The sequence below is a fragment of the Hippoglossus hippoglossus genome, chromosome 10 (assembly GCF_009819705.1).
Source record: "Hippoglossus hippoglossus isolate fHipHip1 chromosome 10, fHipHip1.pri, whole genome shotgun sequence".
In the NCBI taxonomy this organism is placed as follows: Eukaryota; Metazoa; Chordata; class Actinopteri; order Pleuronectiformes; family Pleuronectidae; genus Hippoglossus; species Hippoglossus hippoglossus.
The window spans coordinates 12119796-12131420 of record NC_047160.1 but is presented as its reverse complement, the minus strand read 5'-3'; the positions used below and the strand labels follow the sequence as shown (position 1 = coordinate 12131420).

At 40.9% G+C, this 11625-nt stretch overlaps 2 protein-coding genes across 3 annotated transcripts; both read left to right on the top strand.

The window, feature by feature from the left end:
• Positions 1–1297: 1297 nt before the first annotated feature.
• rlim (ring finger protein, LIM domain interacting) lies at positions 1298–7582 on the top strand. 2 transcript variants are annotated; one of them, XM_034598303.1, is made up of 4 exons: positions 1298–1463; positions 2550–2773; positions 3813–3920; positions 4010–7582. In XM_034598303.1, exons 2-4 carry the CDS (start codon positions 2605–2607, stop codon positions 5665–5667), a joined length of 1935 nt encoding a protein of 644 aa, XP_034454194.1. In that variant the 5' UTR covers positions 1298–1463; positions 2550–2604; the 3' UTR covers positions 5668–7582. The 2 variants fall into 2 exon arrangements, with proteins under 2 accessions (XP_034454194.1, XP_034454193.1); XM_034598302.1 differs by having other exon boundaries at positions 1299–1463; positions 2547–2773.
• Positions 7583–8625: 1043 nt separating this feature from the next.
• glod5 (glyoxalase domain containing 5) lies at positions 8626–11281 on the top strand. Its single transcript, XM_034598726.1, has 5 exons — positions 8626–8644; positions 8722–8845; positions 9215–9370; positions 10583–10738; positions 10882–11281. Exons 2-5 carry the CDS (start codon positions 8789–8791, stop codon positions 11023–11025), a joined length of 513 nt encoding a protein of 170 aa, XP_034454617.1. The 5' UTR covers positions 8626–8644; positions 8722–8788; the 3' UTR covers positions 11026–11281.
• The last annotated feature ends 344 nt before the right edge of the window (positions 11282–11625 follow it).

The window sequence follows — 11625 nt, the reverse complement described above, 5'->3', positions numbered from 1 at the left end:
TCATTTTAATTCAATATGTCATTACAAATATAATATGTCCCATGCTGTATTATGCATATGCTAATCTCAGATACAGATACAGCTACTTCCTTTGTCCTGATACCTAAATTATTTGTACAAAAATATTTTCTTGAATTTCTATTCACATAAAAATATTTTTGCTCATATAGTACAGTTTGTTTGAAAATACCAATACATGTTGCTGCAACAACTGACAAAGAGACATCTCATTGCAAATTGTATAGTCCCAAAAAATTTGAAAATATATAATTTCTGCAACATTTCTTTTCATTGTTGAAACTATTGGAAGTTGAACTTTGAAGAAAGTAGTTTTTTGCACTAAACTGTCATTTCAATTAATGTTACTTGAATTGAATTGACAAGAGATAGATTTGGAGGTGTAGCATTTAATTTTATACATTTTAGGATGATCTGCCAAAATTCTGTCAAACATTTTGGGGGTTAATCCATTTAGTACCTTATTTTATTTAATTTTTTGTTTACCTGATTAAATTGTCTGTCCATGAACATGCATGTTAAGCAGAGGAAGATGCTTTAAATGAAGTGCATCTCTTTTGGAGACGTATCAGGGGACATTGATTCATTAACACCACTGGTGTGAGAGTGTGAGATCAAATAAAACATTTAGGATGCAGAAATAGTATTAATTTGATTGTAGCTATTGCACTTCTTCCGTTGCCATCTAATAATGAGAGTCAGATATTTCCTCTATGCCATTATCATAGTCATATTTCATTCAATTTTGACCATGCTGGACTACAAAGGGTCAAAAACAGACTAAATACTACTATGATAATGATATAATTGGCTACTTTATAATACTAATAATATAGCTGCTGCTGTTTATGATGTGACATAAATCTTTGGACGCTACTGGATAAATACCAGACCAAATTATGTGCATAAGACAGATTGTATTGTTAAAGCCATGGAACGATGATGTACGTTGGCCATTTAAGGACACTGGGGTTTACAGATATTTGTCTTCCAGTCTGATTCTGCAGAAGGTAGGAGTATTTATATTTGCAACCGCGTCGTGGCGCTGTAGCTGAGCAGAGTCGCACCGTCCAAAACAAACATCCTTTTCTTTCTGCTGTTGTTCTGAGAAGGCATTGCTTTGACTTTGTTGCCCTGCGCGGTGTCTGCCAGGTAGACACTGTGACGTGGCTCGGCCCGCCTCCTTCGCTGCGATTGGCCGCCGCTCAGACAGCTCAGCCTGAGTTCGCGAGCCAGGATTGGTGCCGTGCCCGTGTCTGCCTGCCAGACTGAACCCGGGGGGAAGTGCGTGTGGACTTCGTCGGTTTCCGGAAGATCATTGAAGCTTTTCGAAAAGAAAGAAAATGGAATCCTGAAATCGCACTTAGCTCAACATTCGAGCGTTTTTCATAGAGTGGCAGAAGAACAACTGGGCCGTGCGATCACATCCGAACATCAGTGAACAGGTAGTGTGTCGGTGTCAGCGGTGTATTCATCCTGATGGCCTTTATTTTCATCCGCTAGCTACTTTTAGCTGTTTGCTGCTAACGCACTGCCTGTAACGTCATTAATTGACATCGTTTGCTAAGTTAGCTTGCGGTGGTGCTAACTGTGATGTATTTTTAATGACACCCTCGTGTTGTAGTTGGGACTTTTCAATGATTGGATCCTGACGTCCGCTATATTTGGGCTAATTGTGTGTTTACGTCAAGGTAATGTTGCCGGGGGACTCTCATCAAGAAGTTACTAGCTAAGCTACCGTTAGCTAACGCTGGGTTTCTCGTTGGTAGTGAATGAGGTTAGCCACTCGGCTAGGGGTGAACATGGAAGCTAGCTCACTGTAGCGGTGTCTGTGAGCTTTTCACAATTGGGTTTGTTTGGTCCTTTCACGAGCCTGTTTTAAGACGCTGTTCAGTTAGACTCGATCAAATCTCACCGCAAATACAGGTCTCATGTACAGTCAGCAATATTCAGAGTGGACAGCGTTAGCAACCGTGTACGATGCTAATGTCCTGCTAGCTAACGCAGGCTAAGCTAGATGATGCCATTTTGTTTTTATCCCGACTTTGACCAATACTGTTTTCCAAAGGGATCCTGAAACACACTCCATATCAAACTATTCACTTTAATTATGACTATTAAACAGCCGTATTGTTGTTTTTACCACGCTGAGGAATAGTCCACTGTACGTTACTGTAAACACAGAGTCTCAACTACCCAGTGTTGCATATGTTGTTAGTCTTTGGTTTCCTTGTTAATCAGTGGATTTTAAACGTGTCAACATTAGTTACTGGGTTGATTTCCCCTTATGATTCTGTGTTGGGTTGTGATGCTGTGTTTTGACCCCAGTTTTCTCCCCCTGGCTGATGCTAAAGCACATTTAAAGATGTTAAATCAAAAGAAATGTGTATTTGGTTATGATTTCCTTTTTTGCATACTAAAAGGCAAGCAGTCAAACTACTGTAACACAATTTGATTGGATGCAGAGTCAAATGTACTCGGTGCATCTGTCGATTGTTGATCTACAGCTGTCTTTGTCTCTGATGCAGCAGCTGGATCTCGCTGAAGATTGGAGAACGTCCCTCGATCTCCCTCCCTTCTGAGTCAATGGAGGGGTCTGACAGTTCGGAGCAGAGTGGCAGTGACCAGCCCGAGTCGCAGCGCAGAAGGCAGCTGGACCGCCTGGACAGGGAGGAGGCCTTCTATCAGTTTGTCAACAATCTCAGTGATGAGGACTATCGGCTCATGAGAGACAACAATCTCTTGGGAACCCCAGGTAATAAGCATTCAATATAATTGCACTAGTAATGTTTGTGAAAGTAATCTTTGGGTTATGGGGGGGGAGCATTTTTATGATTTTAAGCAACTCAAAGGGTAATTTGTGTCATTTAGAAACAGGTAGGCCTGGGTATTGTTATTCAGCTCCTAGTAGGTATTCAGAGTGAATTAAAATGAAACAAAGTCGGATGCCTGACAGAATGTTTCAACAGCTGTCCTAAGTGTGAGCAGAAGATGGTATTCAGTCATTTTTTATTTAGTTTTACTTATATTTTCTTGCCTCTTTAAATAAATACATCGTCATCATTAGTCCAAAGTTCAAAATTTCAATAAATATAAACATTTTATCTTTTACATATTGATAAAATCAATGTTCTCCTTTCATATTCTCACAATTCATACATGCCCAGTAGAAAGAGAAGTAACAATAAAAGTTAAGCGTAGATGCCTCGAATTTTGGATTTGTCACTGCTCAAAATGCAAAAGCCTGTGGACTACTGAAGACCCCCAATCCGTTTCTGTCCCAGGACAGTGGCAGGGGGAATGTAAGTTTGGAACGTCCTTTAGCGGAGCACCCTGCAAGGAGAGGGCAATGAATGGACAGTGGCATGCCCTGGTAAGTCTGGAGGTTTTCAGTATTGTCCTGTTGATGTGTTTAAAGACAACCAAACAGATCTATGGGCCAACATATCACAGAAATTAAACCATGGTTATTTTCTGTTCTTTTTTTAGACCTATTTAATATTTTTGCATTTGTTTTACCATAGTTCTCCTACCTGCCAGATGTATAGCTGAGCAGTTTCACTCAAGCGATTTTAACACTTTCTCTGTATCAGAACATGTGTGTTCTCATTGTAGGAAGTACAACTGTCAATTCTTCCCAGCCACCGGCTTAGTTTTTCACCCAGCAATTGCTGGCTGTCAGACTTGTGAAGAGGAATTAAACATGTCATTTGAAAGTAATATGTGGATCAGTGAGAGTATTTCTTCTTTCTTTAATACCAGACTTTGGTCCTGTTTTGTAATGTTTCTTTAAGGAGAGGTAACGGAGGATGAGCTATTTAATAGACTTCAGCAAATCAAAGATGGTCCAGAACAGCCAAATAACAACACCCCTAGTACTGAAGTTGGAGAAGAGCCAGTTGGTAAGTTTGACATTTTTCTTTTTTTGACTGTGTGATTTAATGTCACAATCAGATATGATTTCTCACTTGTTATTTCTGCTGTGTTTCAGTACAACCAGAAAGCTCAGAGGATCCTGCCGGTGGAGATAGTCTCCTGGACTGGCTAAACACAGTGAGACGCACCGGCAATACAACCAGAACTGGACATCGTGGAAACCAGTCATGGCGAGCAGTAAGCCAGACCAACCCAAACAGTGGCGATTTTCGTTTCAGCCTTGAAATCAGCGTGAACCGTAACCTGGCCGAACAGCAGGCAGCTGCCGAAGGGGAGCAAGAGTCTCCAGAGGGTCAAGAACAAGAAGTAGTAGCAAGTGCTGAACCTCAGGTCCCCATGGAGACAGAAGTGGTGGAAGAACCAGTTGTAGAGGAGTTGGCTGTCATAGTGGAGCCAGAGCCTGAGCTAGAAGAGGTTGTTTCTCAAGAGATTTTAGAAGAATCTCCCAGCTCACCTGCTGCCTTGCCAGTACAACCCCCACTTTCTCTTTCTCCACGCAGAGGTCAAAGGAGACCCCGAAGCCGAAGTCCAGAACCACGCAGGACAAGGGCGCGTACAGCCAGGAGCCGTTCCCCTCTGAGCTTGGATCAGCTGGATGGTCTCCCTAATCCACGTCCGGCTCTCAACTCTCAAGTCCCTACCCCTGCTACCAGTTCTCCCCCTCTGCCTCAAGTAGAGGGCAGTTCACGGACTCGACAGCATGTTCTTTCCAGGCAAAGCACAGCTGACAGTGATGTTCCGCCATCTAGGGCAGGTGCCGAATCTGTCCCAGAGGTCCAAAATGTTGAATCTCAGGAAGGAGAGGCTGCTGGGGGAGAGGGTGGTGCAGCAGGACGCCGTCCACCTACTATTATGCTAGATCTCCAGGTGCGTCGTGTGCGTCCAGGCGAATATCGGCAAAGAGACAGCATTGCCAGTCGTACCCGCTCACGCTCCCAGAACTCAAACAACACATTTCTTTATGAAAGTGAGCGTGGCGGATTTCGTAGGACTTTCTCACGCTCTGAGCGTGCTGGTGTGAGGACCTACGTCAGCACTATTCGCATCCCTATTCGAAGAATCTCTGATGCAGGTTTGGGAGAGGCCACATCAATGGCTCTCCAGTCTATGATTAGACAGATTATGACTGGTTTTGGTGAACTTGGCTACCTCATGGATTCAGACTCTGACTCTTCAGATTCAAACCGTGGAGCCAGCACACCTTCGGATCTGGGTGAAACCCTCAACAACCCAGAAGCTACTCCTGCTGCTGTTTCGGCTCCTGCTGCCGATGCTGATGAGCCGCCTGCAGCTGCTGGAGTCAGAGCAAGGACAGTTGAGACTGATATGGTTGAGGGACTTGCCACGGCTCCGCCAGCATCTGGTGGCAGGGCTCGACCTAGACCAGCTATCAGCTTAGAGGAGCCCAGCTCACTGCCCTTCCTGCGACTCGCCCACTTCTTCCTTCTAAATGATGATGATGAGGACCAGCCCCAGGGGCTTACTAAAGAGCAGATTGACAACCTCTCCATGCGCAACTTTGGCGAGAATGATGCCTTGAAAACTTGCAGCGTCTGCATAACAGAGTATGCAGAAGGTAACAAGCTACGTAAACTACCCTGCTCTCATGAGTATCATGTGCACTGCATTGATCGCTGGCTCTCTGAAAACTCAACTTGCCCCATCTGCCGCAGGGCTGTCCTGGTGTCGGCCAACCGAGAGAGTGTGGTGTAGCTCACAACAGACTGCAGGCCTTTTGCCTCAACCTAAATAATCTAATATCCCATGTCCACGAGAGGCTCTTGAGGAAATGTGTCTCCACTGTTGAAATGTATTTCCTTCATACCATTTGTGAGTTTGATCATAATGCAGTTGCAGGTTTGATACGGGGTGCTCCATGTAGTGACATTGGGACATTTTCACTCTCTAGTAAGACTATTATTAATGCAGTCCAAAGTTAGACACAAGCAATGCATGCTGTTTGAATCGACCTGTAGTGACCAAGCAGTTTTTTGCACTGCGCCAAACAATGCGCTCAAGCAGATCTGTATCTAATAAAGAATCCCCTGGTTTTAAATGCTGCACACCTGCAGGTAGTTCAGGCACTTCAACTCCTTTTGTATTAGCTCCTAAATGGCGCCTTTATATACCATAAATTGGGTAATGGTACAAGTCGTAGTTACACCAGTTCAAAGTATTAGCTGTAAATAAGCTTGTATAAATAATTTTGAATCATACTTTGTATCATTGAATTGGTTTTGGATTGTACATTATCTGATGAAGATTAGGATAGTGTTGGCCTCAGTTACTCGATCACAGCATCCAAATTTGGTGTAAAACAAATAGGTGATATCGGTGTAAACATCAGAATTATTTAGAGATCGTGATGTCCAAAGGGTGTAGGACATGAATTGGTTTGACATCTACAGTGTGACTTGTTCTCTCTCTCTCTCTTTCTGTTTTTCGTTCACCTGAAAGAAACAAACTAATATTTTGGGAGTGGCTTATACCATGAAACTTCTGTGTGACTTGTATTGATAAAAAAACATTGTTGTATAATAATAAAGGGAAAGTTAACTTCAGCTAGATTACTGTTGCAAAGCACAAGTTTAATTTGGAATCACAACATATTCCTGATCATTAAAATGATTGAGTAGTATTCATGCCAGATCGGTACGTCTTTATATTGGTAGTAGATACTGGATTTGATATCAAGTTGTTGGCATGTGAATTTCCCCATCTCAAAGATATACTAACAGGCATGACATATGAGAAATTGAAATATAGTTGCTTTTGCTTTTTTGCCCCTTGTGTAAAAGGACCTTTACTTTTTAACCGTACGATTTTACAATCATTTTTTGCCAACATCCATTCACTACTTTTCTCAATCTTAATTTTGCCACAAACAGGGATTACGTTTATGAATGATCTGATGAACCAAGTTGTCTACACGGCTTTTGTTTTTGGCAGAGTGAAACAAAATGAAATGTAGACCTGCCTCCTCAACTCTGCCTCGTACAGGTGACAAGTTATTGATCTAAAGTTTCGGATGTCAGACTTTCTAGAAAGTAGTCTGAAAATAATGAACATCATTGTCTGTCTTATTCCATTGGAAATCAGGACGCTTGGCTCACTGTCCTTTCCCTCTGCCTCATGAGCAGACGCTCCATATCAGTGTGCAATACATGCAAAAGTGAAAGTAGTGGATTACAAACGATGATATAAATGTATACTATTCTTAAAAAATACTTGTTAAAGGCTAAAAATCTTAAATGAGGACTTATTACGTTTTAAAAATGTGTTGAAGTTCTTTTTATTTTATGTAGAAGTTCTGTAGGTTTTAATAGCACTGTTGAACAGGAACACTGGCTGAAGGAAGAAAAGTGCATCACTATTAATGCCACCCTGTCATGTTTCTCGTTTCACTGTTTGATGTCTATACCACGATTATTACCTCCCTTGTCGGGACAAAGTTTGAACGCAAGACATGGTCATTGTTGAAAACCATAAACATGTAAATGAAATGTATGTTCCCCCTCAGGCCATGCTTTAGTTCTGGCCTTATTCTGTGACCCACCCAGTGCAGTATGTTAACTGGGTGTTAAAAGAAACTAACCGCTGAATTAAAGTTGTTATGCTACAAACTTTCCGTCATGCATCCTGTCCTCTTACTATGATGTTGGATAACTTCTCCTTCAGGAAATGACCATTGTGTAGGAGCAGGAATTGATTATAATATTTATATTTCTGTTTTTAATTAATGAAAATAAGAAACATTTTGTTTTTCTCACCTTATAATAAGCTCTGTGTCTCTACCCTTTGAGTGGGTGTTCCTCCAGAGTCAGCCATCTTGCTTTACTATGATCTACAAAATAAACACGGGTTCTAGAGTGGTGCATTTACACATGTAGATGTCACTAAATCTTACACAAAAGTTTCTGATTCAGGTTTTATTTTTGTGGACATTGTGAGAAAGGTGTATATTCTTTTCTACGTTTATTACTGAGGTCACCGTGAAGGTGGTGTTACTGGAGTATTTTATGTGCAGAGTTGTTTTTTTTTTTGTCCTTTCTTTTACATAAATGAGGGATAAAATGAGGGATAGAATGATAGAAACAGAAATCTGAATATAATGCAGTCCATTACAACGTCACAACAATCCCATTACAATACTAAAAACTAATTACATTTTTTTTTTAACTGTGTAACAGTGTCAAAAAACTGAGCACCACCAGGCTTCATTGAACAGCAGAACAGTTGTACTGGATTTGTCAATCATTTTTACTTTAGTATAAAAATGTATTTACGTGCATGAACCGGAAACTGTCATGTTCTTCAATTAGATTGACCAATAAACCGCAATCACATTATTGTAATCAATGCATCGGCCATAAGTTAACACGGGGTCGACAATTAAAGTGCATTATTACAATAAGTACATTTAAAATTAAAATGAAAAGCTATCAAATCAAATACTACGTACATCCGGGGATGTAAGTGCAACACCAACGTGACACGTGAAGTCTGTATAAGAATATGAATATAGAAGTTATTGCACAGTTTATGCAGTGGTAATCTGAGAGTTTCGGTGTGGACAGGAACTATCATGGTTCTCCAGAGGTGAGTCAGTAAGACAGTGGAAACAGGCAGGGAGCAGGTATACAGAGGAGTGTTCAGACGCCTGGTGATACAAACAGACCCTGAACACTCATATGTTCATTATAATATCCAGTCCCGTGTCTGCACTGTGCACAGTCTGAGCTCCAGCCCCTGCCGAGGTGCACCGTGCCCGGACTCCGGTCACAGTTCACCGCGGCACCAACGAGGAAGTGTGGCTGTGAGCTCCGGGCTGAAGATGACTCTCCGAGCTGTGGCGACCCGTCTGTCGCTTTTTCACAGGAGCCGTGTCTTGGTAAATCCTTTCTTTAAGTGCTCAGTTAACCAGCAGCTCACATTGAATCTGTTTCCTCCATCTTTTTGTCTGGCGGCGGAGTTTGTCCCGGACAGACACAAACAACCCGCACGTAGAGAAACCGAAACCAATCGACTCATTTCACCTCGCGTGTTTGTTTCTGTTTTCAGTTGTGCACGAAACCTCCGCTGCAAGTCGGCGTCAATTTTAACAAAACCGCACATATTTCAGGTGCTCACAGCATGCAGTACACCACCACACCACACAGCGGCGCTTCTGACACGGAAATAAAATAACTACCTCTTTTTCTTTATCTCTGAAGGCAACAACACGAATGAAAGCATTAAATAAACTCCTCACATCTTTCAGGTTGCGTCCATTCAAACAGCAGGAGGTGTGAAATTCAAGGGAACCTGTCCAGTTCAACTGAGTCATCTGGACCATCTGGTTCTCACAGTGAAAAGTGTCCCAGACACCATCAGCTTCTACTCCTCTGTCCTCGGCATGGATGTCATCACTTTCAAGGTATGACAGGGGCTTTGTACATTACACATTTAATAATTATAATAATAATAATAATAATAATAATAATAATAATAATAATAATAATAATAGCAAATGTGTCTCCACTGTAAAGTCCCTTTATTGAGACATTATCAGAAAGACAAAAAAACGTATTTCATATCGTCCCTCAAACACAAAACAAAACAAACAAAAAGAAAGGAAAAAGCTTAGAAAAAACTGAAAACGTAAAAAGTAGAAAAACAAGTCACTCATTAGAAATTAATAATCCCACTGTTGAAATGTATTGTAGTAATAATAGTAGTATTAACCTAGCAATAAAGTATTGCTAATTATATTATGACTGCTAAGCACCCATTAGATTCATAACAATAGGTATCCATTTAATACATCCAGCATGTAAATAATGTAAACAGATTTCCCCCAGAGGAAACTTACTTTTTCCCTCCAGAATCTGTTTCCAGAATTTGGTCAGTGAAATAATGAATATGCAAAACAAAACTGACAAATGTCTCACAAACAGTAATCAGTTGGTCTGTGGTCTGCCATGTCAAAATGTAATGAAAATATAATATCAGATTAATTACTAAGTTACATGTTGGAATCTCCTGAGTGAGCCCTTCATCATATATCTAATCCTCTCTAATATAATGAACACAAGCACTTCCCTTATCCGTAGAAAAAGGAGAAAGAGGAGCTGGAGATTTTCATTTAATCAATAGCAAACATCTGGCCGATGAAAAAAGCTTTAAAGGTTGACTTTTGAGAAGAAAGCTGCCAAGATATTTACTTCTTAACGGAGAACAGTTTATAGTACAATATACCAAGTCTGAAAATAATTCACATCATTCTCCTTCTATCCAAGGAAGAATTTGTGGCTGTTCGCCCAGTGTTCCTCAGGAGCACAACTCAATTATCAGTGTACAATACATGCAAAAGTGAAAGCAGGGAAAAATAAACTGTGATATAAATGTATAAATTGTTGTACAATAACTATTGGAAATGGTTAAAACCTAAAATGAATAGTCACAAGTAGATAATAAAACAATAATATTAAGATAATACAGGCATTATTTACACAGTTTCTGGGTGTGAGAAAAAGTCCACTAGATGGCAGGCTTTGATTACAAATCAGCCACTCAGGCTCATACTGTACGAGGGAGCTTGAGTAATCAAACTCTTCTCAACACCCACACGTCATCTCTGCATTTGAAGGGAAACCGTAAGGCTCTGGGTTTTGGGCAGCAGAAGTTTAACCTTCACCAGCTGGGTCAGGAGTTCGAGCCAAAGGCCAAACATCCAACCTCGGGCTCTGCGGACCTGTGCCTCATCACCAACACCCCCCTGGCTACAGTAGCTGCACATTTGAAGGTACTTCACCCAATAACTACAGACTGTTTATAATTAATGTTGTCAATACTAATGCTTGAGGAGGCTAACACTAAATCCACCTGACGTCTATGTCACATTTCTGTTTTACGCTCAGTCAGTTTCGCGTCTCTTCTCCTCTGCAGGTTTGTGGAGTGGAGATAGAGGAGGGTCCAGTGGGGAGGAGTGGGGCTGTGGGGCCCATCACCTCTCTGTACTTCAGAGATCCAGACCACAACCTCATTGAAGTGTCCAACTATAACCAGGCAACATCAGAGGGGTCTTCATGAGATGCTGGACATGTGAAAATCCATCCAAACAATGAACAAACTTGTCTTTTCCCAATGATTTTTTCAGATTTGAGTTTTTTAGACCAAAATGCCTGTAGTTCTCAACACTTGTTAACAATTAGTGGAGTAGATAACATCAGTTGACTGTGCAGACACACTGTTAATGTGTATTTCTGCTAATTGTGTTCTTAAAAGGGCTGTTTTATTTTTAAAAAGTAAAACATGGCTTGCTGAAAATAAAAGGCTCTTGTACTTGTTATTCCTGCTTATTTGTCACAATTTGTATAACTCTTATTTTCTATTTGCATTTGACCTCGTCTTTAATGTGTTTTTTTTCATCGACATTTATTGTGGCAGGTTTATGTGTAAGATAAGAAAACTAATTCCACCGCACTCTGCTGATAATTCAATAGACGTTTTAGAAAAAGACAGAAGGAGCAAACAACACTTTTCCCATAAATAAGCGTCTGTCATTTTATATGAGTCACTGAAAAATATATGGAAGGAGGCATGCCTAGAAGTAGTGGGGAAAAAAACAAAAAACCATAAACCATGGTTATCAACAAACACACTGAAGAAAATTGAAGAAAGGAGGGCAAA